Genomic DNA, 27,817 nt, shown 5'->3' with positions numbered 1-27,817 from the left:
TATTTTGACCATGTACTCATAAAGATTGAGGTCTTTCTGTTTGCAGTTTGGTAGTTGTAGCTGTGGTTTGGTATAAGAGGTAATTATTCCATTTCCTTCTCCACAGTTCTTTGTGCACAGTTCTAGAGACTTCCACGTTGTATTCAGCTTGTTGCCTTCTCACCTCTTGCCAGTCCTGTATTCTACCTCTTTGATCAAGGCTATTTCTTTGTCATTGATCTGCCCTATCTGAATGATGGTCTTTTGGTAGATGCATCAGTATCCTAGAATATTTTCCCATTATTTGTCATGTTTTGTCTTGAAACATTTGTACTTTATAAAACCAAGGTCAGTTAGTTTGTTTTGCTTCCTAATGCTTGTTTTTTTCTTTCCTGTATACAGCTTCTCTTGCATACTTCTATGATTCAAATAGCTATAATATCAAAAATTACAGTTTTATGGAGACATTGATATTGTAGGCATAACTGGAAGTTGGGAACTGAGGAACCTAGTTTTATTATTTTGTCTAATATCTTTTGTGAGTGTAAGCTTGGCTAGTGTGTAAGCCAAATTGGGTTGATGCATGGTTGTTCTTTAGATAAAGTCCTTCTGCAAATATTACATCTATCTTAGAAACACCTTTATGCTTTTCCTCATTTAGTGTTTCCAGAAATGTTTGAGATAATTTAGAAAGGTGGAGACTTGACTTTTTGTGGGTAATAAGTAATGTAAATTAATAAATGAATATCAACTATTTTGTCAAATGGAAAAAGACAAATATTCTAAAATAACTGTGGAATGTGGTATTTTCTAGTAATTATAATGCATTTTATATGCAATTTATTTAAATTTATTTTATTTAAATGCAATTTATTCACATTTGTGAATTAATTTTATCCATCTTCATGTGAAGTGCTGTATTTATAGGCTTGTTCCCCTTGTTATATGTAGGATCAAGGTTTCTTGTGCATGTAGAATGAGTGCGAGAGGATGCATGGTGGTCTTCATAAATTGGCACTGACTTACTCAGCTTGCATTTTCATGAGTAATACAGCATGATTACTTTCATTTGCTTATTCAATACTGGCTGAATAATTTCTTAACACTGTCTTTGTAGAGATGCAGTAATTGTTTCTGAGCACCAACTAATTTTTGTGTATTTTGAAGTATGTAACATGAAGTTTCTTATGAAGCTTAATTTGTTTGCTCCTTAGTAACAAATTAACATACAATTTTCAAAAATATAACTGATATTAAGCAGTGCCTTGGAAAACTGAAGCAAGATTTAGTGTTTTGTAAACTTTAAACTGAGACTGCACCTTTAAAGATTTATTACGAACTTTTATTGATGCTCTTATACAGCTATTATAGTAAATCGCCAACAGCTTGCATTGCCAATTGCTGTTTTTTTTCTTTTAATAATATGCTGCATGTAGACAAAGATGACCTGTCCCCAACTGCTGAGGTTTGGGATGTAGACCAGGGACTAATAAGTAAACTGAAGGAACAGTACAAGAAGGAACGAAAGGGGAAGAAAGGGGTAAAGAGTAAGTGCAGATTCTGAATCTTGTAATGCAACGCTTTTTTGCTTATCTATATAGAAGACTTTTTTTTTTTCTTCATGAGTTCTGTTTCGTTTATTTATTTCCATTAAACATTGTTTTCTGTAACGGGGGCAACCAACTTTAACTTTCTAACTGCTCAATGTGAATGTTGAAACCTGTATCTCCAGCCATTTACTAGATGGGACGAATGTCTTGAGAACACAGAAACTTAAGTAGGTAAAAGAGAACTGCTTTGTAATGGGAGAACAGAAATAGTGAACAATTTACATTTTAGGGGCGTTTCTACTCCAGAAAGATTTCTGAAAGAAAATCTAAGCTTTCTCCACTTCTTAAAATGAAATAATGTACTACTATTTTGGGTGTTGTGGTGTTTTTTTTTTTAATCATGAGCTTGAATCAAGCTATAATTGCTGTTTATGGTTTTCTAATTACTTTCACAATCTAAGGCAAGATGAGAATGGAAGAAAAAAAAAAGCCTGTAATTTGATTAAGTTCTCTTGCAGCTTTGTTTATTATATAATCTTTATTTTATGGTGTCCTTCACTGTTCTGTGCAGTTGACACGTTTTAGTTAATGCTTCTTTACTCTTTAAGAGTTTTCAGACTGGCTGTCCTTTTTGAACTATGTTAAACTAGACTTCCAACATTAACTACATATTAAAAATCATTTTTAACTTTTACCATCAGCTCAAAAATGTTATTAGTGGGCAAAACGTTATTAAATTAGCGTAGATAGGCTCCCTTGCTAGCAGGTTTCTTATTTTGGAAGTATATTATTACAGTTTCTAGCTATATTTAGTTAAAAGAAAAAATGAAGCCTGTGTTTGAAGAAAAAAAAAATAAAAATTACATGAATATGTACTAACTAAATCAGGTGGTAATTAAAATATAACACTTCATAAAGAATTCTCTAATTTGTTAAGATTTGAGATTACTTTAAGTTCTAACAAAATTCAGTTGGTGTATGTTGTTTTTCAGCAGTTTTGCATGACTCTCATGCATGCATACAGGTGGGTGCACATAAATATTTTTTTGCTGTAGTATAAAGATAGTTTTATTCAGTCTTTGGTTTGATTTTTAGAATATATGTTAGTAATCTGGATGATAATGCTCATTTAACATGTAAATAAGCATTCAAGTGAACAATCGAGTTCACATGAAATATTTTGTAAGGTTAGAACCCTATTAATATTAAAATGTACCTTTTATTTGAATTTTTATTCATGAACTTATCCTGTTAGACTGTTGGAATGTAAATTCCACATTTTAGACTATGTCATGCAGTGGCTGCATAATAGCAGCAAATGTTTTGATTTATGGGCAGGAAAGTATTTAGGGGATTTTTTTTATGTCTCTTAAAATGTTTGTTTCTTTGGTATCATCTCATAGTGAAAGTTCTCAAAACTATGTTTTGGATTCTATCCTCTTCATACCCACCATACCAGGTAGCGTTTTCTAGCTTCTGCAAGGTGAGCAGTTCTAAAACAGTGACAAGTAGTGTTGCTGTAGGAGTATAAATAGAACAAAAAGCCATGTCCAGGTCTCCCTATTTGTTTTGTAGATATTATTTGGGCTTGTATAAAAAGTTTCTTTCCTGCACTTGTTACTTTCTTGGCTGCTATGCAATTAAGAATTTTCACAATCATTTTATTTTCCCAATTTGTAGCACTCTTACAGCTTCTAGAAGAGGAGCATTATCCTCACCCACTAGAAAAAATGATGTTTTAGTGGTCAAGAGTGCTGATTAAGTTGTTAGACAATCACTTAGATTAAGTAGTAGTTATTCCATTTGAAGTGTTCAATTGCAAAACTGAAAAGGTTAACATGTTTCTTTCATTCTGCTTTCCTGCAGTTGCTAGAAAGAGTAACACACGAAATTTTGCACCATGAATTATGACATGGTTGTCATCGGTTATTATTTGACTTGTATTGTCTTTAGACAATGTGTGTTCCTCTGTCAAAACTTAAGTATTTTCTTCATCTAAAGTCATTTTGAAACTTGGATATGTTTGCATAAGGGAAATAATTAGGAGACAACTATGCGTCACAGTGCTGTGAGGTGATACAAATCACTGTTTAATGTTTTGGTTGTGGTTTAGTTTATTTATTTATTTTTTTATAGTTTATTTTAATTTTATTTTGGGAATCTGTGAGCTTATATTAGTAGTCTTACAGGTTGGTTTGTGGGATTCTTATAGTAATTTCTAATTTAAAATTGACCTTTAAATCACTGAGGTAATAGAACAGAATAACTTCCATACACAATAAAAGCAGGTGTTTAGGGTGGGACATGTTGCCTTGCAGTGTTTTGAGGGCAGACATTCTAATGGATTTTACTGGACCAGCATCTGGTAACTATCCCATAATATACATTTAGACTGCTTAATTCATGACAGGATCTATGTGGCCCTGGCCCAGGTATACGATAACTTTCATTCTATTTGTGGAGGTTGATAAGGGAACAGAAGCTGATTGATCTATTTTGATACTTCTGTAGTTTGCATTCATATGCTTTCTTCTGTCTGGGTGGAACACCATGATTTAGGTCATCTACTGCTGACACACACGTCTTCATAACTTCATTCCTGCTCTTTTTCTTTTTTTGTTTTTGTTATCTGTCAGAGTAGTCAAAGTATTACATGGAATTACTACTTTCGTATGAAAGGAATTAAAAAAAAAAAAAAAAAGCTTTAGTTACATTACCTTTGTAATATAATCAGTAAAATAACAAAATCTAGCTATTGAGGCTGTGGAATTTTTTTAAAGACACACAGTATATTCTAGACTTAACTCCTTATTCATCTATTATAATTAGGTTTGATTTCTTTAAAAGCATTTTCTTACAGTCTTACTTTTTACACTATTATGCTGAATTTAAGGTATTAAACTTTTTTTGCCCAAGTTGGATAAAATACTTTTTTGCAGGCAAATCAGGTGTTAACTCCTTTTTAGATATCATTTCTCAAATATTCCCAACGTGATTGTGGAAATGGTGCATGTCCAATTTGATACAATTAGATAAGACTAGTGTGCTCTTAGCAGTTAGAAAAATAGTTTTCCAATCTTTAATGGTATGTTTAGATCACTTCAAATGGAGGTCCTTTTACTGGTTTTATTTGTTTCTTTGCCTGGTCCTTGACAGTTCTCTCTTCTTGTGCCTCAGCCTAATTGTTCTGTATTGATGGAATGATTTGGATTTAATCATCTTGACTGCATCACAGGTTGATGCAGAAGGATCACTGTTAGCTTCAGACTGTAACATCTTGGAACTAATCTGTTTGACATGTCAGACCACAGCTTTTTTGTGCTGAATATTTGATTGCCTTTTTTGATCTCTGAAGGAGATTCTAGGTGTTCTGCATTTGTTCTTAGCAGGTTTGTTTACTGATTGTTGTCTTTCATCCTGAAGACTAGAACAGCCATTTAGTGCATGGAACATAGGTGCTTATGGGGAGTCAGCACATACTAATCCTTAAAGATCTTTGTAACATCTAGAACACTTCAACAACCGTATGCAGGCACACTTAATAGAAAGCAGAAATCTGTAGTCTTCAGTGGTGGTCTCCCAGTCATGAGCATTGAAGTTTTTTAGCATGAAATACAGAGTAGCAGTTTTGAATGGCAGCTGCTCCTTTCTCTCTTCACTGTGTGATGGATTGAGGGCCGTTCTGAAGTGAATGCCTGAGGACAAGAAGTGACTTAACTTGCTGAAGAACACCTAAGTCAAGGTTGACAATCCCCGAAGTAATGACATACTAAATGACTGGCTGGCTCAAGATAGTGGTTAGCAGAGTGAACAGGACTACTGCTAGTTAGTTCTCTCTGAGCATGCTTTGAGGCTATCTTCTCATGCCCTTATGTTCTGGGTGAGAGCACTTACAAAGGTGCCTTCAGTTTGGATGTGAATAAAATCTCCTAAGTTATTTTTTGGCATTTTTCCCTGAATAGTTTGGGTTTATCAACATAAAGACAAGTGTGTTTTCTTCTGGAGAGCCAAGAGTATATCCACGTAGACAGTTCAGGGCACCAGTTATAACTTTTTATCATGCAACTTAGTGATTGCTCTATAATATCAAGTGTATCAGCTGATGATCACCAAGTTGTAAGCTTGCTGTCCGACAAGCAACTGGAATAGAAAAGACACAAAAGCAAGCTCTGCAGTCTGTACAGTTGAGACCTTTAAGAACGCTGAGAGATTTAAGTATGTCTTTTATAAACATCTCACCTGCTGACTGCAATTAACTTGTACACGTTTGAAATGAGATCTTAACCACGTCAGTTTAGTGGCTATTGGAAAAAAGTGTTGATGCATAGGAGATATTCTTCATACTGGTGAGGAGGGACTTCCTTCACCTCCTTGGTCAGAGCAATCTTTTTAGATCAGTGCTCTTCAGGGCAAATACAGTTCTTCTCAGTCTGCTGATGTCTACAAGAAGTGATTAGATGATATGATAGAATAGATCATCAAACTCTGTAAGCTGAAGTACACAAAAGGACAGTAACACAATCAAGATTTAAAATGCAGTGTAGCTGTGCGCCAGCAAAAAATGGAAGGTCATTTCAGTTGTATCATGAAAGATGTTATTTTCAGGACATCAATGTCTGTGATACGGTAAGACCAATGACTGTGACATATACTTGGTGCCCCCCACCCTCCTGATAGCTGCTTCTTGTGCTTTCATATCTAACTGCAATGAAATCTTTTCTGTTCATGCATTTAGAGGAATGTTGCGTGTTCCTGCTAGTAATTATTTTTGCAAGAAATTTTATTAGCTTTCACCATCTCCTCAAGCAGGTCTCTTTGTATTAATCCTTGCTTTATTCATCTCTTGTTCTTAAGGGAATAATATTGCTTTAATTCTGGATTTATTTGAAATAATTCTACATAAACGTTATAACCAGGAAAGAAAACTTCCAATATTTCATTACCTGAGATGGTAGGTTTCTAGACTCACTAATATATGGGAGCGAAATGAAACTTCCCCATTCAAGAAATATGTTCTGTTGCATAAGGGAAACTTTTGGAAGCCATCTTTGTTCTCAAACAACTTCTGGGTAGCAGCTTTCATAGACTTAATGGAAATACTATATGTTCCATGAAACAAAGTAAGAAAAACAACAAAAGTACAAAAAAGTATGAGTTCTAGTTTGTTTGGCAAAATGAGTGTGTTTTATAACTATTAATATGAATAGTTATGTAGCATCCTTCTTGGCCTATGCATGGAATGTTTTTGCCGTGATTCCACTTGCAGAAGTATTTTTCACTGTGATCCTTCTGTGCATTATCTACAAAGTATTCAGTTATTGATGGATGCTTATTTTTGATGACACAAATTTTAAGCATTTTTGTCCAAGAGATATCTAAACAACTGAAATGATCAAGTACTATTTCAAGGAGTGTTTTAGAGTTTGAGTGTTTCAACATACAGTTCTGCTTTGGATAAGTGATCTTTTGTTGTAGTGGTTACCTTTTGCTACTTTATAAAATGGAGGCTCTGTTTGGTTTATATTTTTTAAGAGGCTCATCAACTCAGAGTGTAATAAATTGCTTCCTAAAGCTTACGTGACCAAAAATTGATATATTAGAAAGTTATTCAAGTATTAATATACCCTTTTAAATGTAGTCAATATTTACACTATAGTGAGCTTAGAAGAAAAATATGCTTGATAGCAGTTTTTTTGAGGGGTCAGTGTAGGTATGCTGTCTTTATTTTTGTTTAAAATGTTTTGCAATATAACTGCCAGCAACACCTGTAAGGACTTCCTTATTAATTAAAATATGGTTGTCTTATAAGGTTGTCTTATATCATTGCAGATTTGTTTTCTTTAAAAAGAGTCTTCAACCATTATGTGAAATTTCAGTGATACACTTCTTTTTAACAAGAAAGCTCTAAGTTGAAAGCAGAAATGAACTTAATTAAAAAGCTTTTTTAATTATAACATACTATTGCTAGCTAGTACCTACATCATGAATTTAATGTACATAATTCATTATATTTTATTTCTTGTAGCATGCTTATATAGTAGATGTGGTATGCATCTGCAGTTTCATATAGTGGTGGAAGCATGCTTAGCCTTGTATTTAATAAACATTTTATATAACTTGAACACCATTCAAAAGCAGGGAAAGTTAATTGTTTGTTGCACCCCCATTATGATTTATCTGTATTTTTTCCCTCATTTGTGAGCTTATTTTTTATTTGCACTGTGTTTCAATGTTAAATTGTTTAGTACAGTTAAAGTTCTGTAATACTATAAGCAAATGTTTAATTCATGTATTTTGTTTAGTAATTATGTTCTTTTGATGTTTGGCTTCTCACGAGGGATGTAAGATTGAGGTTTTTTCTCTCCTACAGGAAATGATAAAATAGATCTGCAGAACACAAAGCGGTTATTCTTTGATTTGGTGAATTCGAACTGTTTGCATGCAGTTTTAGATTAACGCATTGATTCCTCTTGATTTCAAAAAGATCAATCTTATTAATATACAAAGGAGGAAAAAAAAAAGCATTGTGTTTATTTGAATGAGGTCCCATTAGTAGTTGTTCTTGTTTACTTAGTTTAATAGATTTTTAGACTTCTGTCAAGTCAAGCGGTAGCAATCAAATGAATTTTTGCTGCTGACGTTAATTTACAGGAGTCAACAGGACAAAACTTCACGACATGATAGCAGATCTTGGCGATGATGAGATACCCCACATCCCTTCAGGAATCATTAATCAATCTAGGTCACCCTCTTCTAGAATGACTGATCATGAAGGTGCAAGAGCAGAGGAAGGTACAAAAAATTCAGCTACTTATTATATTCCAGGGGATTTCTTCTAGAAAGCACACACTGTAACGTATGTCCCCTCTATAAAGCTTAACGGAGTTGCAGATTGCCACATCATTGTTATTTGCAGTTCTTCCCAAATGGTTTTACGAGACTACAGCTTGAATCCCAGTGGCTTATTGTAACTGACCTTTTTTATAAGTATTTTCAAACAACTTTATGTACAGACGTGTGTTCTGAGCCTATTAAATCCCTGTTTGCAGAACCAATGTTAGCAAAACCTTGTACAAATAGGGTGTTATTGATTGGTTGGGGGAAAAGGTGAGTATTAAAACTTGATACACAGTTTGCATTTTAAAGTGAAATTTAAAAGTGGTTATTTAAGCTTTGAGACTAATTTGTCTCTTTTTCTTCAAGGTTAATGTTTGTTTACTATTTTTAAATTATCTTGTCCTATTTTACGTAGCATCTTTGTATACTTAGGCATTTCTTTACAAAATATTAGTTCCCATGTTGGGATTACCATAAGCAATGGAAGTCAGTGGCAAATGATAACCTAAATAGCCCAAGATCTTGTTATTCAGCTTTTTGCCAGTTTCAGTTTTAAGGTTTTAGTTCTAAAGCAGTAGATTTCATTGTAGTAACTTCAAGATGAGAATAATGTGGTGTAAATTACCTGTCTTCTACTGAAAAAAATAATCAAAATAGTCCACCAAATGGAAATTTCTCTCTTTTAGGATTATCTTTGACTCATAAATCCTGGTGTGGTATCATTTATCCTACAAGTCAAAACAATTTGCATTTTACTGATGCTGTTTATTGGTTCTTCTGTTCTTCCATAATCCCTGCTGTCATCCCACCCGCTCCACCTCAAATTCCTGTCCCCAGACAAGCATAAAAATTGAAAATTTTCAGGGAGATTTTTGGATGTTCTTTCAAACTATTAAGTCTTTCAGCTTTCTTTTTATTGCCTGTTTTGCTTTGTTTACATTTACAGTTTAAACATGCACCAGTATCAAACTCACCTGTAGAATGCAGTTGGTGGAGGAAATAAAAAAAAAAAACAAACAAACAAAAAAAAAAAACACCCTACTACTGGTGAAATTTTACCTTGCTAATACATATGTGCATGTATCTTGCAGTATCATTATAAAGGTGGTATGATAGATAGTGGAGAGATACCAGGCTTCTCGGTACTATGTGCTTTAATGTGATGCTTTGGACTAGGCATTTTAAGTAGTCTTCTGGCTCTGTGAAGGTTGACCCTGCAGTTACAGGTCCCTCAGTCTGTAGGCCATACACATTGTGCAGAGGAACGCATTAAGGGCAAGCTATGTAACTCTCATCTATTTAAGAGCAGTAGCAGAAGTATCTTAATTATTGTATCTGTTACGTGTGGTTTCTGCATACCTTTCAAAGTGGAGTAGTAGAGTGGAAATTTTACTGTTTGGTCTTTCTAGGTCTGTCTTTTTTTTTAACAAGGACTAAGTAGTTCATGATCATAAGGTGCTGGTATTCCTCAGTTTTTTTATTCTGCTATGTTTTAAAAGTTAAGGTTTTTTTCAGACAGCTTTACGCATCAATCATGTGTCTTCTGGGGCACAGTAGCCTAATGAAAATTACCAAGCTGTGATGTCCTTATGGTTTCTTATGGTTCTTATGTTCTTAAGGTTTATGCTACACTCAAAGTGTTCCAGTTCTGTTAATTATTGAGTGGTTGGTAACTGTATTTTCATGTATAGATGGAAGTGTTTAAACTCACTTGTTTCTTCTTTTCCTGGTGAGGGTTAGGGGGCCAGGGAAGAAAGCGTGATTCTATTAGAACTAATTTGCTAGGAAGATCTTCTACTTTTCTAAAAGTTAATTAATTTATTTATTTTTTTTACTCAAGTGCCTGATTAAATATGATGAGAAAATTCTTTTGCTATAATTAAATTTTATATTTTCAGCTGTAAGAAATTTGGGTTTTCATTTTGCCATATTGCAAGATCTTCAGAAAAACAGAATGAACTGCAGCATGTTACTTCATCCAATATGTTGTATAGCAAATTATTATTTTCATGGATTCTTTTTCTTCTTGATCATCCATAGATTGTGGGGTTGTTTTCTGTCAAAAAAAAAAAAAAAAGAGAAAAACAGTAGTAACGGCTTATTGCTTGGTACTTACTGCAACTTTCACTGTAGTAGGTGTTAACTTTCTGGAAAACAAGATCAGATGTCCAGGTCTTGTAGTAGACAACAACATAATGTGTACAGAGATACTTGATTAAAGCAGTTCACTTCTGTACAAATACTACTAGTTGAATTTGACTTAATTATATATGATGTCGGTACCTTCAGGATTAGAAGGAGAAACAAATACTGAATCATTGTGTCTTTTCATGTAGTACAAGTTTCTTTTTATGCAAAACTATCGTTTTTATTTGGTATTTATTGGTTGCAAACTCAGTTAAACATACGTATTATGGTACTAAGAAAAATGTTCTGATTTTTAATAAAAAGCATTTGATACATAATTTAACTTTGTCATTTGCATATATTTATTGATGTATCATTTTTGGTATGCCCAGGCGTGAATCTTTATTTTTAATAGCTATAACTTCACGCATCTTCTATTGTATTACTTCTCTGCTGTATACTTAAAAACAAACAAACAGACAAAAAAAAACACACAGCTTGAAATATTTTTAACCTTTTTTGACTGTCTTAACTCACTTCCACAAATATTTTTTAATATAGTTAAGATTAACTATATATTATAAGTGTTGGCAGATTCAACATTGAAAAAAAAAAACACTTCTGAATTTCGGATACCATTAATTTTGAAGTTTTAAATAAAGGGATGTTCACCTCTAATGCAAAAGAAGTTTGATTTATTCATAGACTCTTATTGTAGTATTATTTTCTATGATAGTGCTTCACTTTTAGTATAAAGCGTCTTTTCATGCAAGTCGATCTGCTAAGCACAGACAGCATTAATCTGACAAAGTATTAGTATGACAGGTTTGGGAATTAGTTTAAATGATGTGGACTTGTTGTGAAGATCAAATAAGACTCACAGCATCACAACAGGGATGGAAATTTTCCTCAGGTGTCAAGTGAGTGTCCTGTTTCCTTTTCCCACTGATCAGCAGCTTTGTTTCTGTTACTGTACAGACTTTGGAGATTTGACTTGTAAATGTGTAGTTGTATTTATGAGGCTGGGACCTTGTCAAGATGGAAGGGAGCCAGTTTTGGAAATTCCAGATAAAGTATTGGGATCCCTTTTTTCCCCTCACACTTCTTTTTTTCTGTCAGAGAAGAACCAGGAATATCTTAGTGTCTTAAGTAATGGAGGACGAATATTATTCATTTGAGGATTTCATAGTTTAAATTAACTCAAGCAATGTTTGTTATGTTATTTTATTTCTTGCTTCATTTAAAAATATTATATCTCCCTGTCAGCTCAGACACTTTTAGTAAAACACCGTTTAAAAATTCTGATCTCATCTAGGAAGTATGGATAAGTGAACAATAAGGACAAAAAAAAGAATCCATAATAAAACACTAGGTGGAACCATGGAAAATAATTTGGAATTTTGTAGGAATATGATTTCTTTTAAAATGTGTGTGGTTTGGAACAGACTGTCAAATGGAGCTTTCTAGTAAAATACTAACAAAAATTAAAAGCTTATAGAGGGGCATGGTAAGCTATTTGGGATGTGAATTTAATGTAATCTGAGTCAAGACCTTTGCGTGGGTTGTGAATCTTTTGAAAAGAGACAATTGTGCACAGTCAGAATACTGTTTGCTCTTTTTATGCAATTGTACACTTTGTGTTGTCTGTGCTAATAAGGTTGTGTTTTTAATAGTGTAGTAGTTTCCAAGTATTAGAGTCTGTTTTACTCTTGAAGTGCTGTTTTTGTCTATACTGAAGTTTATCTACTGATCTGACTGTGCTGGCTCCTGTTTGCACACCTCTGATTGCCCTAGCAATGATATCAGGCACCTGTAATTTAGTCACTTTCCTTCAGTTGCTGTGGTTACCATTCACATAGTGGCAGTGTAGTATAATAAAGATGTATGTTCAAAAAAGGAATATGTTGATTATTAGTCCTCTTGTTTGGAACTTTCTATAATAATAAAAAAAAGTTATGGATGTTTTTCAGCTCGAAGCTTTTTCTGTGAGCTTCAAGGTTTTTCTGAGAGGATTCAAACTGAGGAGTGTCATTATAGTGAGACTATAACTCGGTATTCCAAATCAGTGAAATCTAAAAGTCAGGGAGTATTAATTTTTGAGGGTGTCAAATAAGATTTAGTTTTTAGGTTTTTTTTAGATGTTTGGAAAAAAAAACAACTGAAGTTCATACTTTGCTGAAGTTGGTCTTAAGTGTTTTACCTTTCAAATGTCCCAATTTTTGCGCAACAAGGAATATTGATAACTAAAAGCAGCTTTTAATAATACGCTGAAGTATAACAGTGTTTAAGCCTTTAGTAATGTTCCTCACCAGTAAGTTGGTATTTGTTAGTATTCTAGAAGTTGTAATACAGGATTGTTGAAGATTGTAAAGAATATGGGTGAATGTTTAAAATTTTATTATTCAGATGTGAGTTCAGAAGGAATGGTTATAAATAACTAGTATTTATTCAATTTTAAATGGTAATTAACAGAAATGTTAATAATTAATTTGGGGGAGGCAGAGTTAACGAAGGTAAATACCAGTTGAGGGTATTTTAAACATCTAGCATCCAAAATCCTGTTAAGAAAGATGGAGTTCATGAATAACAAATGTTTCCTTTTTCTTTTTTTATCTGGAAGCTAAAATAAGAGATATTGAAGGAGGCTTTTAACTTCTGAGATACAAGTATTAGTCATGCAAGTAGAGATGTCTGACTAGTATAAAACACAGACTTATTTGCAGATGAGTAGAAAGCAGACAATGTGGTATAGTGAATGAAGTATAATTTGGAGATCTGGGACATAATTTTCATCTTGCAAAGTGATGTCAGTCAAGCCACTTCATTCTTGTGACCTTTTTACATACAGAAATTTGTCTGTGTAAAGTAAGTTGAAATCAAATGTCAGAAATGATTATGAATTGTTTTTATTGTGTGTTTGCACATGTGTACGTGTTGTCATGCTCCTTTTTACTTGGTATGTAGTATGTAGTGCATACAAGTTCAGTTTTAAACTCTGCTTTGCCTGTAAGTTATGAATAATGCAGTTTTTCATCGAAGATTCAATTATTACATTGAGACTTAAAGAAACTGTTTTGTTCTTTGTAGCTGAGCCAATAACATTTCCATCTGGAGGAGGCAAGTCATTTATTATGGGTTCTGATGATGTTTTGTTAAGTGTACTGGGCCTTGGAGACCTTGCAGACTTGACAGTAACAAATGATGCAGACTATAGTTATGATGTAAGTGCAATTTTATTTAAAATTCTTTATACAGTTTAATGTAATCTATAATAGCTGCCCTTTGCCCCCACCCTGAATATTAAGAGATGATGGTAACAGAGCTGTTAGTAGCAAAAACTTCTGTGGGAGGAGGAGGGAGCATCTTGTGAATGTGTTAAGTAATTTGGGAAATCCAAGTTAAGTAAGATGACTTGTTTATTTTCTTCTTATTTAATTTTATTCTTTTTTTTTTTCACTGGGGGGATGTGTTATGACATAAGATGACTTCTTAATATGAATTTGTTCTAAAGAAGTGGCAGTGATGCACTGTAATGGAGTGTTGAAGAGACATGGCATAAAACACAAATATTGATATTTAATGTCTTTGCTCCCCTCTTTGTGTTTATATACAGTTTACAGCATAGAATATACATCGTTAATATATTTCAGATGTAAACTTTTAGGGAATGTTTTTATAATTATCGTAAGAGTTCTGAGATTCTTTTTACCATATTTGTTAAGCTACTACCAGTAGAGTTTTCTCAAATTAATGTTGTTTTAATTGGCTGGTAAATTTGTCTGATTGGGGCAATGTTCAGGTAAGTCTTACATAATGTACTGTAAAGTGTCTTGTGTTTTTTTTGGTTTTGTTAAGGTACCTTACTTTGTTTCTATAACTATGTATACCTTTTCAAGTTAGATAGTGTGTTTGTATTGGAAAACACTACTAGGGTTTTTATTAAAATCTTAGAACCTGCAACGTGAAGAAATAAATTCTTTATAGCTTTTTACAGGGTATGAAAATACTTAAACTACACAGCTTTTACTTAATATAGTTGTCCTTCTGTATTTTTAATAGGTAGAAACAGTAGTACTTCATTACAGCTATTAATACCTACATTTCTCACTTATTGTAGGGTGTTGTATAGTTATATTTCCTCAATCATAAATGAAAACATTAATAATCTATCCTTCTGTTATTGAACTGTATAAAAATGAATGACAGTACTTTTTAAAAATACTTGCAGTATTCCCATATTTTCATATATTGTCTTGTTCCCAGTAAAAATTAATCTTCAGTTTGTCTGTTTCATTTCAATGACATAACACTTCTGAGAAATAAGGTAACTTAAAATCAAAGATCATTTTCAGCTCTTTGCATCTTATTCTTCTCAGGATTTTGCTTTCTACATAACAAAATCTCCAGATGTAAAATGTTGTAGACCAGCATGAGGATCATGTGCAATGTGTAGAAAATACTTTTTTATAAATTTTCAATAAAATCTATGAATAAGTGGATATAGAATACAAGGTGTTTTGATAACTTTTTTGTTGAACATGCTTTAAGGGTGCTTAAATTTGAAATGTCCAGAACTGGTGGTAAAATAGTACCCTAACCTGCAGGTTTTTGACCTGTAGCAAATTCCATTGGAGATTATGAAATTGAGTAGTTTGGGTTTTTTTACATAGTGTTCCATTTAATACTTTGATTAATTTCTAAATTATCCTTCATTGAACACTAACTTGCTTGGGAGACAATATAAAGCAGTTTAGAATTTCAGATGAAACTATTGAACTTCTTAGTTTCTGTTGGTGGTTTTTCTGTTGTGGTGTTCCCGTTTTAGTGATGGGTATGTCAGAGTAGTTGGATTTTCAAAAGTTTTTCATCAAAACCTTTTCATTAGAGGTTCTTGATTTACAGCTTGGTTTGGGAGGTATATGGGGAGATCATCTAATTCATGATTATCTGGCTGATATAGGACACAAAAGATAGGAATAAGTTTTTCCCCTTCAATTTAGGTCATTCACCAAATACGAATGAGAAGTGACTGGCTGTAACTTTAATTCATTTTCTCTGCTTCCTCTACAGTGCTCTTAGGGACTTCCACAAGAGTATCTGAAAAACACATGGTGATTTCTGACTTCCTCCTATGTCAGAAAAGATAAACTCGCAGTATCGAATAACACAGATGGGGAAGTTTTATTAATACTTTTATTTAAGAATAAGGCAATCTTTGTTCTGCTTTGGATCTAAAGAGACTAATGGTACTTCCCATCACAATGTTCTTTTAGGTTAAAAATTCCTTCATAGTTTCACTTGCATTTTGCTAGCAATAGTTCCATACTCCTCAAATAACTCAGGTGTGAACCATTGTAGTGGGAAAAAAACAAAACGCACACAAAAGACAACCTCCCTACCCTCCCAAAAACCACAGCAGGCCTCCACTAGCTTTTGTATAGCACTCCTTGATGAGGGTCATATTTTGAAAAGGAGAGAATATGTGGGCAGGATGGGGATTAAATTTTAAATATCTAGAACTTTAGCTGATTTTTTTTTCCCGTTTGGGAATCTATTAGTACACAAATTGTTCACAAGACTAGTCATTTAAGATGCAGGTACTGTAAGAGTACAGTCATCTGAAGTCATGTGTTTCAATACATAGTTAGTAATATTTACTGTATGCAGCTGTTTGTACCCTGAGGAAGCGATGTTATTAAATCATTATTCCAATTAACTCATATAATTCTGATTCTATAGCTGCACAGGATGGTGGTAGTTTTGGTTGCAAATCCAGAAGTCCTCATTTATCACCCAGATTTGGAAATCTCCTAAGCTGCAACATATTAAAGAAAAAATAACATTAAAAGATTAAAAGACACTGACTACAGTTACAAAGTATTATTTTCTTGTTTTTGTAATTGCTGTAGGTGAGTAGTTCATTGTGATAGTCAGAGAAGGATGCAAGTCTCCTTACTGTTCTGTGAGGGTTCTGTTGACTATGGGGAAGAGCTTCCCTCCCTGTGCCTTTTTTTTCCCCAGTTTTGTTTCCCTGGTGGTTTGTAAAGCAGAATGAGGAGTTTGCCTTGTATTCCCATACAAACAAAGTAAAGGCAAAAACAATTCCTATTAGCTTAGGTTGGACAACTATTATGAAGTAGGCATTTACAATTTGATTTGTTCCTCTAATCTGTTTAGTGTTTTTTTTTGTATGGTAAGGTTGACGTGTGTTGTTGTTATTTTCTATTGTACTCTTAAGTTTCAGGAGATTGTGGTTAAGTTTTGTTGTTGCTGTTGTTCTTAGTGTTTTGTGTCTCCTGGGCTAGACAGAATTCTTGTATGTGTGTTTGTGGGGTGGTTGGGATGATGGGGTTGTTTCTGGCAGACCCTACTATTCCAAGCATTTGCTCTGTTGCTACTTACTGATCCAGGAACTAGGATCAAGCTGACCCCTCTTGGTCCTGTCCAATGAAGTTTAGGAAAAAAGGGAGAAGGAGTGTTTAAAGATGAATGGTGCTCCAGTCTGTCTTCTCTTGATTTTCTTTAACTTCTGACATTTATAGTAGGACATAAGACTTTATGGGGCAGTGTTCCCATGCCTTTCTGTTCAGAGGGGCTTTTGTCTTGCAATACCTTATAACATTGATACAGTATCACATATTATTAGTGTTCTATTTTGCCCAGCCCTACTGTATAGATCACATTTATCCTTTGTAATCAGCAAATATCTTTTCCAAGTTCCTTGATTATGTTTTCATGAGGTATGCTCTTTTTTTTTTTTTTTTTGAAATAGACTACTGCTTTTTTTTTTCTTAGAGATTACAAGGATATCTGTTTTAAAGATGTTAGTTGTTCTCTTGGTTGTAGTAAGGATATCAAGGTTCATTGGAAATGCGGACAACGGGAATTAAACCCAAATCATCTCTTTATGTAACTAGATTTCTCAGAAGGTGTACATGGTATTTTCTAAAACAAGCCTGATATTGAAATCTGTTTTAAAAACATTAAGGCTTTAAAGCCATATTTAATATAGGAAGTTCTGTAAATTTGGTACCTTGCATTTTAGCAGACTCCTTTGCACTTCTGAGAACTAAGTTACCATTGCAATAGCCATTTTAAGAACAGCAACAAAGGACTTGAATTTTCCTTGTGAAATAAGGACAAGTGTACTCAGTCCTGCTTTTATTGAATGGCTCTTCATCACAACTGTAAGAAAAATGAATGTGTTATGAGTGCAGATCTTCAAAGAATTGAGGTCTGTTCTTTAATCTGGGTTATAATATGATAAAGTTAGCCATTACACATTACAAATACTTAAATTTCTGTAAGCCCCAGTTTTCTACAAGTGCATGAGTAAGCCAGGTAGATGAATGTATTTATGTAATGAGGATTAAGAGTACTAAGGAACTCTGTTTCCTAGAAATATTTTTTTTTCACCTTCTCATCCACTTTAGCCTTAGGTGAGTAAATAAGCTGTTTTGACTGAAAGCTATTAAGTTTAATACAGAACTCCAGAATCCCATGCTGTTCCCTGAAATAAAAAAATGATTCTCTGTATGAAGGTTGTATGTAATATGCAGTATAGTTCTAAATAACTTAAATTTCAATTAAAGATATTGTGATATTCAGTATGCAGTGGAGAAGGAAGATTAAGAACAAAATACTTTGTTATGAGCTTTGTTTTGAAATGTATTTGTTACATGGTATTAAAAAAAAAAAACGTGTCCAGGTTGCACATCTAGTAAAACAGATTTGTTTCTTGATCTGAATTTGGCATCATTTGCATTTTTTATATATATATATATATATATATATATATATATATATATATATATATATATATATATATTATATTATATTATATATATTATGTTATGTATGTATATGTATATAAATAAGTATGCCTATATAAATATGTATATAGGAAAAGCAAATGCCTGCATATCTGTAACTCAGAACAGTAATTGTATTGTCTTAGTATTTGTTCTGATTGGATATAATCAGATTTTGTTTGAGTAGTGGGAAATTTAGTCCAGGCTGGAGATTTGGTCCAAGAATAGTTATTAGTATATGTTACATTATGATCTGACACTTATTTTCAGTCCTGCCACGTATAAGGAAGGTACTGAGATTTTATTACATATGAGAGATTTTAATATCATCTTAGTGTTATTGAGAGATTCTGACCTACAATTGAAAACTGCTTTAAAAACATACATGGTGAACAGATAGTGCATAGTGCAGAGCATAGAATTAGTTTCCATTCATTTTTCATTTGCTAATTTTTGTTATCTAACTAAAGTCAGTTCTCTAAGCTCCCTTTATAATTACTTAAGAGGAAGAGAGAAGTTTGTGTGTTTCTCCTTGAATGGAGGTTTAGGATAAGTGCGGTGTAGTTTTTTTGTGTGTTTTCTCTACTCTCTGGTTAATATAAATTATACTTAGAGCTCTAAATTACTTTTTCTTACTGGAAAACCTCTTCCAGTGACTGTAACTTTTCCAAGGTACTGAGGATTAATACTAAGCAGTTATAATTGGTTTAGCCTATTTTTTTAGCCTGGTTTTAGGTGTATTTTAGGCGTATTTTCATGACATATAAACATAAAAGTTGTATGTATTGTTTCACATAGTTAACTAAATTATTGCCTCACAAATATATTTAAAGCCTTCAAATATACTACAGACTTTCAAATAATATTTTTATATAATTTCATGTTTAAAATGATGTCATTTTTTAAGATTTGAATTAACTATTTATCTGTACGTGCCTTACTTAGTACACAGAATTATTCAAGAGTTATGTTGGGTTCTCAGTCAAGCTGTTCATCTGAGGAAGATGACTCACTGGGGGCCTGAAGCTTATTTTTATTTTGTTTAAGTGATAAATGTGCTTTTGACAGTTGTAATCTCTTCCTTGAGTATGGAGAACATTATAAGCAATGAAGCCAGTATCTTTCTTCGGGGAAAAAGAATTAAGGTATCATTGCATGAAAGGATTGCAACCAAATTTTGAAAATCAGAGGTGCTTGTTTGTATATTCAGCATTATACTCTTTTCCACCATGGAACAAAAACCGTTACAGTGGGGGGAAAAAAATGCAGACTACTTTGTGTGCCAGAGATGGACTTGTATATGTATATTAGGTGGATCGGTAGATAAATGCATGTTTAAGGTTGAATATGTATTAACTGAATCAAAAATAGCATATTTTTCTAAAGCACAAGTAGACAAATTTTTAAACTCACATAAAATTACTCCTTTTCATTTTTAAGCTGCCAGCTAATAAAGATGCCTTCCGAAAGACATGGAACCCTAAGTATACGCTACGCAGTCATTTCGATGGAGTGCGGGCATTAGCTTTTCATCCTGTAGAGCCTGTGCTGGTTACAGCCTCTGAGGACCATACTCTAAAACTTTGGAATTTGCAGAAAACAGTTCCTGCCAAAAAGCAAGTATATGGGTTTTCATAAAGCATCAATCATGTTTTAAAAGCCTTTGAAACTGATAAAACTCTTAAAACATCTTCAAAGTTTTTCAGTAGAGATTTCATTTAATGTAATTACTTCTCTTCTTCTTTCAGGAGTGCCTCTTTAGATGTAGAACCCATCTACACATTTAGGGCCCACATGTAAGTGTTTGACAGAATTACTGTTTGATAAATGTTATCTCCTGGATTCGTAATACTTTTCACCTTAAAGGCTACAAATGTATTATATTTTTACATCAGATAGACAAAATTATGCTCTGTAAAACCAGGCTAATACTGAGCCCGTCTCATGACTTGCAGAGTCCATGATAAACCAAAAAGGGCAGGAAGGAGCAAATGTAGTTAGTTGCAAGGGGAAGAAGACATTGTAGAAGACAATGAAATTGCCTGAGCAATGTGTGTGTCTTGGAATGTATTTTTTTTTTAATATGTAAAGAAGTTAGATAAAGTAGACTTCCATAGTCTAACATAGTAGTCCTCGGATACAGGTCTGAGAAATGAAAAGTACACTTGCAAACATTAGGACAAAAAAAAAAAATCAGCTAAACGTGGAGTTCAGCTTTGTTCCTCACTCTTTTGAGTATGTTGGTGGATCTAGTCAATAATCTGTTTACACCACCTTCAAATACGTAATTCTGGTTTCTCATCTGCACTTAAACAACCTGAGCATGGCCTGTCATGAGCCATCTAATCTGGGGGTGTTGTTTTACAAGACAGTTAAACCTTGACGTAGTGATGTGTCCGGAGTTGCTGCTTCCTTTGAGTTACAGGTTGTGCTTTTCTAGTATCACAGCAAACAGATTCCAGAAGTTAAACCAGCAGTAGTCTAATTTTGACCAAAAAGCGCTCCTAGAATTATCTTTATGAACCAGTTTACTGGAACGTAGGTTTCTGTCTGAGAAAGTGAATGGTTTTGATGGCAGGGGGCTGGAACCACCTCTGTCAGCACAAGTAGTTGCTAGATTGGCATGGATGCTCTGTAAAAACTCATGCTTCACAGATGTAGTTTCTGTTGAAATAAGACTGCGTTCCTCGAATTGGTTAAGTTTTTGATAGTTTAGTTCATTTGTTATATATACTTCAATATTTTAATACAGGTTTGTATAATTTGTTCAGACATATATGTTCTAACAACTGTTTCTTTGGAATTAACATTTTTTTTCTGTAACTAGTTAGTCCAATCTACTGTGGGGCTTTTTGTTTGTTTTGTTCTATTCTTAAATAGCAAAATTTTAACCTTTATACTGTTGGCAGTATCAGTAAACTTTTTGTTCTGTCTCCCAATAGTGGACCTGTATTGTCATTGGCAATTAGTTCTAATGGAGAACAGTGTTTCAGTGGTGGTATTGATGCAACCATCCAGTGGTGGAACATGCCTAGCCCTAATGTTGACCCATATGATACCTATGGTAAGTACCTTTTAAAAGGTAAACAACTGATAACCATTGTCTTGAACATTAATTTTCTGCCTAACAATAATCTGTTTTCTAAAGCTTTTGTGAAATGTGAATGCCATTTATTAACTAAATTTTGTTTTTCAGCTTTTTTTTGTGTGTGGTAAATGCTTGTTATTTCACTTGCATTGGTGACATACTTTGTAGAATGGTAGCAGAAAGACTGCCATTTTCTGAGGTCTAAATAATAAAGAAGAAATCAGTTACATCTGTTATTTTTTAAGGAGCATGCTTTACTACTTTGCAGCAAAATTCCAGACTTTGGAATGATTTTTTATTCTGATAGGAAATTCTCAGAAAACTAAGAGTAGTTATAGTTGTTGAAAAAAATATGGTTGTGTTTCTTTATTCCACATCAGAAGTAATCTTGTTTTGACATTCGGGTACCTTGAGGGTTTTAAAGCATTCCCCTGTGTCAGCAGAGTACACTTTTTTTTTTTTTTTTTTAATATTACAGCAAAGTCATCAGTGTTTAAAGAACTCAGGAAGGTGGGAAGTTGATTTTGTTGGGTGCTTTTGCATCTTATACAAAAAAAAAAAGGCTGCAATCGAGCATCCTTAAGATGGTAAATGAAAGAAGTCAGCCCCTCTGAGAGGTTGTGGTAACAGGTGTGCATCATTTTGGAAAAATAGATAGTTTGCAAAAGTTGTGAAAAATGATCTACTGTTTAATATTCTAGCTGCTATTTTAAGAATAAATTTAAGAACAAAATAAAACCTATTTTGATTCTGTTTTTTTATTCCCTTCTCTTGATAAATAATAATGGTCATTCTTACTTTGCTTCTTATAGCCACCCTAGGGAAGGACTGTTTCTTTTTTACTTTAAGTGATTTAATTTCAGTTACGGGTTGTATATATGTAATTTCAACAAATGACTGAAGGAGTTGATAGGCTACAAATCTGATTTGCTGATAGCAAGCTATTTAAATGTTAAAATCTCAGTTTATTAGCTAGCTGCATGAATACGTTCAAAATTTCTCAAACTATTCTGCTGAATAGTGGGGCAATGTTATTAATTGCACTGATTATTGAATGCACTGTAGTGGACCATTTCGTTTGTGAATCTAATCTATTTGCATTCTAGAAAACTACTTGAATAAAACAAGTGCAAAAGCGCCTGTCTTGAATTTAGTTTTTTATATGCATTCCAGTTTGTTCAGAATTCATGCCTGCACTGAATGTTTGGCACTTTAGATTTTCCTCTTACTGATACTTACAGAATAGATATATGATTACAACCAGCAGATCTATTAGATCACAGATTTACAGAATGTTAAGTTAATTAATCTTTTACTATATGGGATATTTGTGGAATTTGATTTACTTTGAGGTACAAGAAATATTTAATTCCTAAACTTTTGTTTTTCCAGAGCCAAACGTTCTAGCTGGCACATTACTTGCTCACACAGATGCAGTCTGGGGTCTCGCTTACAGTGGTGTAAAGAATCACTTACTATCTTGTTCAGCAGATGGCACTATTAGATTATGGAACCCACCAGAAAAAATTCCCTGTATTTGCACTTACAATGGAGAGAAAGGTAAGGTTTTTGTTTTGTTTTTTTTTTTTCAGTGAAATTTTGGTTTTGATAATCTGTCATGAGACAGTTTATGGTATGTCTAGGCTTGTCTCTATTTTTCAACACTAGATAACAGGACTAATGGGAAAAGATCTTTTCATAAGATAATCCTGGTGGTGCAGCACTACTGTAAAGGGAATGTTTTCTTCGTTATTCTATGAGTATAGAACAAACTTAAAAATTCTTCAGAGTTTAAACATTAAGTGTTTCTTTCTAAAGACAATTCTTTCACTTTCTAGAGCATGGAATACCTACGTCAGTTGACTTTATAGGTTGTGATCCTGCACATATGGTGGCATCTTTTAACACTGGCAGCACAGTCATATATGATTTAGAAACATCCCAGTCAGTGGTAATGCTTTCATCGCAAATAGAATCTGGTAAGTAAACCTCTTTTCTATTAAATATCCATCTTGAATGAGGTACCTTTATCCAAGTTTTACTGTATGTCAAATCAAAGCTTATGCACCTTACCTGCATTATGTCATTTGATGTCTTAAGTTGGCTAGATATGTAAAAATGTTTGGAACTAACGCAGTTGAAATGGTTGTTGATTGTGGGTTAGGAGGATTTGAAAGTGGTTAGAGATAGCAAAAGCAGTGTTTTTTGATCTTTAAGTTAGGCTTTCTCTGGATTTAGTTGTCTGAATTGTCTAGTAAAATTGTTTAGTTTCCATCATACAGCTTTGATATGGAAGATCGTAAGGAAGAAGTGAATTAAGCAGAAGATTAGTTCAGTGTAGAGTCTGTACAGGTTGTACTTAAACCCTCTCTCCTGTGGAACATTAAATATTAGAAATTCTGTTGCTGCAAATAACGTGCTACAAAGACATAGCTCGTCATTGAGAATCGTATATAGCTGTTGACAGTCTAAATAGAGGGTCTTTATTCCAGACTTAATTTTCTTCAACCTATGAGAGTGTTTTGTAAAGAAAACCTCCAGTTTTCTGGTCATTCTTGTCTTTGAAGTGAGATCTAAAAGAATATTGCAAGGGGAGTATGTGCTTCTCCTATCCAATTAGTCCAGTTCAGTTACTTAATACTGTAAGTGTAATTACTAACTTATATAAAGACTTCGACAGAGGTTACAGAACTGTGCAGAAGCTATATAGTAGATAGCTTGTGCAAAACTGACACTGAGAGTGAGAAACAACATTAAAACTTGGAGAAATTCTTTTCCTAGCTTGAAGAGAAACTCTTAAATATAATTTAAAAAAAAAAAAAAAAAAGAGTCCTTAAACAGTCCTTAAAGCACTGGCATATCAAAATACAGAAAGTGCTTTCTAAAAAGTATTCTAAATTCTTAAAGAGATTCTGAACTGTTCAGTGTTTCTTTAATCTCAAATATGTAAAGATATCTGACAATCTGGTAGGTTAGGCTGACTTCGGTTATTTGTATTCTTTCTTTTTGTTTTCAAGGTAAATCTTTTTTGATGTGGAGCTATGATAGGTGTCTACTAAAAATACATTATAATTTGTTTGCTTCTGCTTAGTTAGCGTTGCCCTGGTGTGCTTTCCTCAGTTTGTTTGCCATCTCTCTCAAGGATCTTTCATGTGTATGAACCAGTTGTACAGCTTTAACCTTAAAAAACATTGGCTTAGCATATACTTGGCTTAGTCAATCTCTTGTAAAGCAAGAAGCTGTTATTCATTGATATTTATTGATGTTGTTCCAAATGTGTTATTTATATAATATTAGCTAATACAGTGTGCTAAAGTGTAATGCTAAAATACTCTCATTTTAGCTTTTTTTTTCTTTAAGACAGATGGACATGCTTGTGCTTGTTTTTGTTTCCAGGTGTACAATCAAGTAATCATATTAACAAGGTTGTAAGTCATCCCACACTTCCTGTAACTATTACAGCTCATGAAGATAGACACATCAAATTTTATGACAACAAAACGGGTAAGTGTAAAGAGAACCTCTGGGACATTTACTGGACTAAAATTTAAAATTTAGGTTATTGCCCAGTTTTGATCATCTTTGTCATTGCTACCAATGAAGATGTTAGATAAAAGGTGTGCTTATAGTGTGAGTGCCTTTGAGAGATGTGTGTCGCTTACCCATATGCTTATGTAGTCTGTAGTTGAAACTTGATAATTTATAATAGAATTGTAGCATTCAGATATTGGAATATAAATAAGCATGTTATTCCATATTGCATTTAATGGGAATATTATTCTTAAAAGAAGCGGTACTTCACAGGAAATTCACTTGTTTGTTTTGCTTTTAGGTAAAATGATCCATTCTATGGTTGCTCACTTGGATGCTGTCACAAGTCTAGCTGTAGATCCTAATGGAATCTATTTAATGTCTGGAAGTAAGGATCTTTTAATACTCTATGTTCTATGGATTTTTCATTTATGCTCTGGATTTTTTATTTGTGATGCATTTAAGTGTCTGACAAAAATGTAACATTGTCTTTTTTTTCCTTTTTTCTTTTTTTTTCCCAAATAGGCCATGATTGTTCCATTAGATTATGGAATTTGGACAGCAAGACATGTGTGCAAGAAATAACAGCTCATAGGAAAAAGCTGGATGAATCAATTTATGATGTAGCATTTCATCCATCAAAAGCATATATTGCCAGTGCAGGAGCTGATGCCCTTGCCAAAGTATTTGTGTGACACAGCAGAACAAACCTGCATCATAACAGCAGGTCTGTTTGGACAAAAAAGAGGGAATGCATCACTGCCATCAATAAGGTTACCAATAAGACACTACATCTGATCTGCCTGGGTGAAGGCTCTTAAGTGGGGCAGGTATAAGTTGGTGAAAAGTCACCACATCTTGAACAATGTCAGGCTCATTCATTTAACTGTAATTACTGTATTGGGGGGGGTGGGGAGAAGTAAAAAAAAAAAAAAAAAAAAAAAAAAAAGAATAAAAAGAAAACCAGTATTTGTAGCCTTGACTGGATATGAACTGAGCGTATGTCTGTTCTTTAGGTGTCTTTAAGCAAACGTGGAGTCTGATCTTAAAAAAGACTTTTATTTTGGACTCTGTGTGCTGCCTTAGGGTTAGGAATGTGGTGCTCTTGTGGGGGGAAGTGAGCTCCAAGAGTAGCTTTCTTTTCATCTCTTAGTAATCTTCTGTTTATCAGTTGAATGCCACAGATTCCCCTTCTAAACTTTTATTTTGCTTTAAAGAAAAGGAAATTTAACTTAAAATATTTTAGCATTAGTTGCACAAAATGTTTGGATAAAATTCTAGTTTTTATAAGTCTTTTTATATATTTAGCCTGTCACAACAGTGCTCAAGATTGTATTGATAATGTTTTTCTGCATTATAGAACCCTAAAACACAGAGATCTCACTGACCCGCTGCTGTGTAACCACACTCTTCCCTTCTTTTGCCTAATACAGCTCAGCTAAGTCCTTGCATAAGGATGCTAATTCTTCATCATCGCATAACTGTCTTCATAAATAAAGGACTGTAAAATGTGTTTAAATGAAACACAGAGGGGTTAACACCCCCCAATGAACTCTTAAAAAAAAAAAAAAAATTAATCTTGGCATCCTATCACTATGTGATATTTTGTACATCTTACTGTATTTACGAGTTTATTTATCAAGGATTACCCATCTTGCTAATGGCCTATTGTTATTTATTTCACTTTTTGTTGGTCTTTATAGCCTTTTATGTAGTGTGTTAAAGGGCCCTGTATATCTATTATGGCACTCTTTGAACAGTCTAAAATAGATGAGAAAATGGGACATTTCATAATTCTAAAGTTGCAAACAAAGATATTTTTTTTCCTCTGGTTAAGTACCTGGAGTGGAGTTGATTCCAAAAAAACAATCTTGTTTCAGAACTTTTGGAGTGAAAGATATTTTTATTTGCGTTTCAAATAGAATACGAAAGTAGTTGATTCAAGATTCATAAATCTGCTGTGTTTTGACTAGTTATTCCCTGCTTTTATTTTCTTTTCAGACGTGCTTCAGTTTATGGTGTAACTAAAGATTTTGTTTGTGTAATGCATGATTAATACAATAAAGTATTTTTTCTAGTCTTCCACAGAACTTTTCTGATCAGTTTGCGAGTTTTGATGAGTTTTGTAAGGTTTCTGTTTTACAAACTATGAATCAGCAAATTTTTAAGATTGTACCACATAGCAGAAGTACAGCTGTTGAAAAATAATGTATATAAAATGCATATAATAAATATTAAATGGTGTACCTGTATGTTACTGTTGGCTACATTATTTTGTGTTGCACAGTTTGAAAGTGTCATTCTACAAGTTACTAAATTAGGTCTAAATTTTTGCAAAATGATCATTTGTTTATTATGCTTATAAGCTGCTCTGCTTTTCAAAAGTTGTAATAGTTGTCTCGATGTCAACATCTGTTTCAAGCAGCAGCACCCACATATAAGAACATGTTTCCACAGTATTTTTAAAGCTTTTTTACAAGAACAAATTGAAAAATTACTAATGTATTTTTAGAGCCCTTAGTCAAAAGCAGTATGCTTATTTTATATCTCTGTATATGAAGTGATCTTAAGTGATTTAGGAGCCAGGAAAGCACTCTGGTTTTATTTCCAACTGCAGTGGCACCACTGTGTTGAATGTAAAAGCAAAACCCTCGCTGTTTTTTTCAATGCTTACAATTTGTCCCTATGTCAAATGTTATCTATTATCCTTCGTCCACTTCTTTCCAAGTCCTCCAATAAAGATGATGTGCAAAAGGGCAGTTGTCTTTGTAAAAGGCTGAGCAACAGGTCAATGTTTAGCAACTCTGCAATGAGTCACTTCCCTGGAAGTATATCGGCAGAAAGAGAATACCCCAATATGAATCTTAGATTTTCAAGCAAAAATAGTACATTTA

General features: G+C 33.4%; 1 protein-coding gene across 3 annotated transcripts in view; it reads left to right on the top strand.

The window, feature by feature from the left end:
• STRN3 (striatin 3) overlaps nt 1-27,173 on the top strand; it is a 59,983-nt gene extending 32,810 nt beyond the window's left edge. The window contains exons 8-18 of one of the 3 annotated variants that reach the window (XM_082761577.1): nt 1,416-1,526; nt 8,181-8,321; nt 13,581-13,714; nt 19,745-19,920; nt 20,053-20,100; nt 21,247-21,368; nt 22,785-22,952; nt 23,231-23,371; nt 24,789-24,896; nt 25,225-25,311; nt 25,449-27,173. In XM_082761577.1, coding sequence (XP_082617703.1) covers nt 1,416-1,526; nt 8,181-8,321; nt 13,581-13,714; nt 19,745-19,920; nt 20,053-20,100; nt 21,247-21,368; nt 22,785-22,952; nt 23,231-23,371; nt 24,789-24,896; nt 25,225-25,311; nt 25,449-25,618 — 1,406 coding nt within the window. In that variant the 3' untranslated portion in view covers nt 25,619-27,173. The remainder of the gene's footprint in view (nt 1-1,415; nt 1,527-8,180; nt 8,322-13,580; nt 13,715-19,744; nt 19,921-20,052; nt 20,101-21,246; nt 21,369-22,784; nt 22,953-23,230; nt 23,372-24,788; nt 24,897-25,224; nt 25,312-25,448) is intronic. The other 2 variants (XM_082761578.1, XM_082761579.1) reach the window with 2 other exon arrangements.
• The last annotated feature ends 644 nt before the right edge of the window (nt 27,174-27,817 follow it).

This window comes from Aythya marila (assembly GCF_965140915.1).
Source record: "Aythya marila genome assembly, chromosome: 5".
In the NCBI taxonomy this organism is placed as follows: Eukaryota; Metazoa; Chordata; class Aves; order Anseriformes; family Anatidae; genus Aythya; species Aythya marila.
Note: the sequence above shows the minus strand (reverse complement) of the source record. Positions and strands in the feature narration are given on the sequence as shown.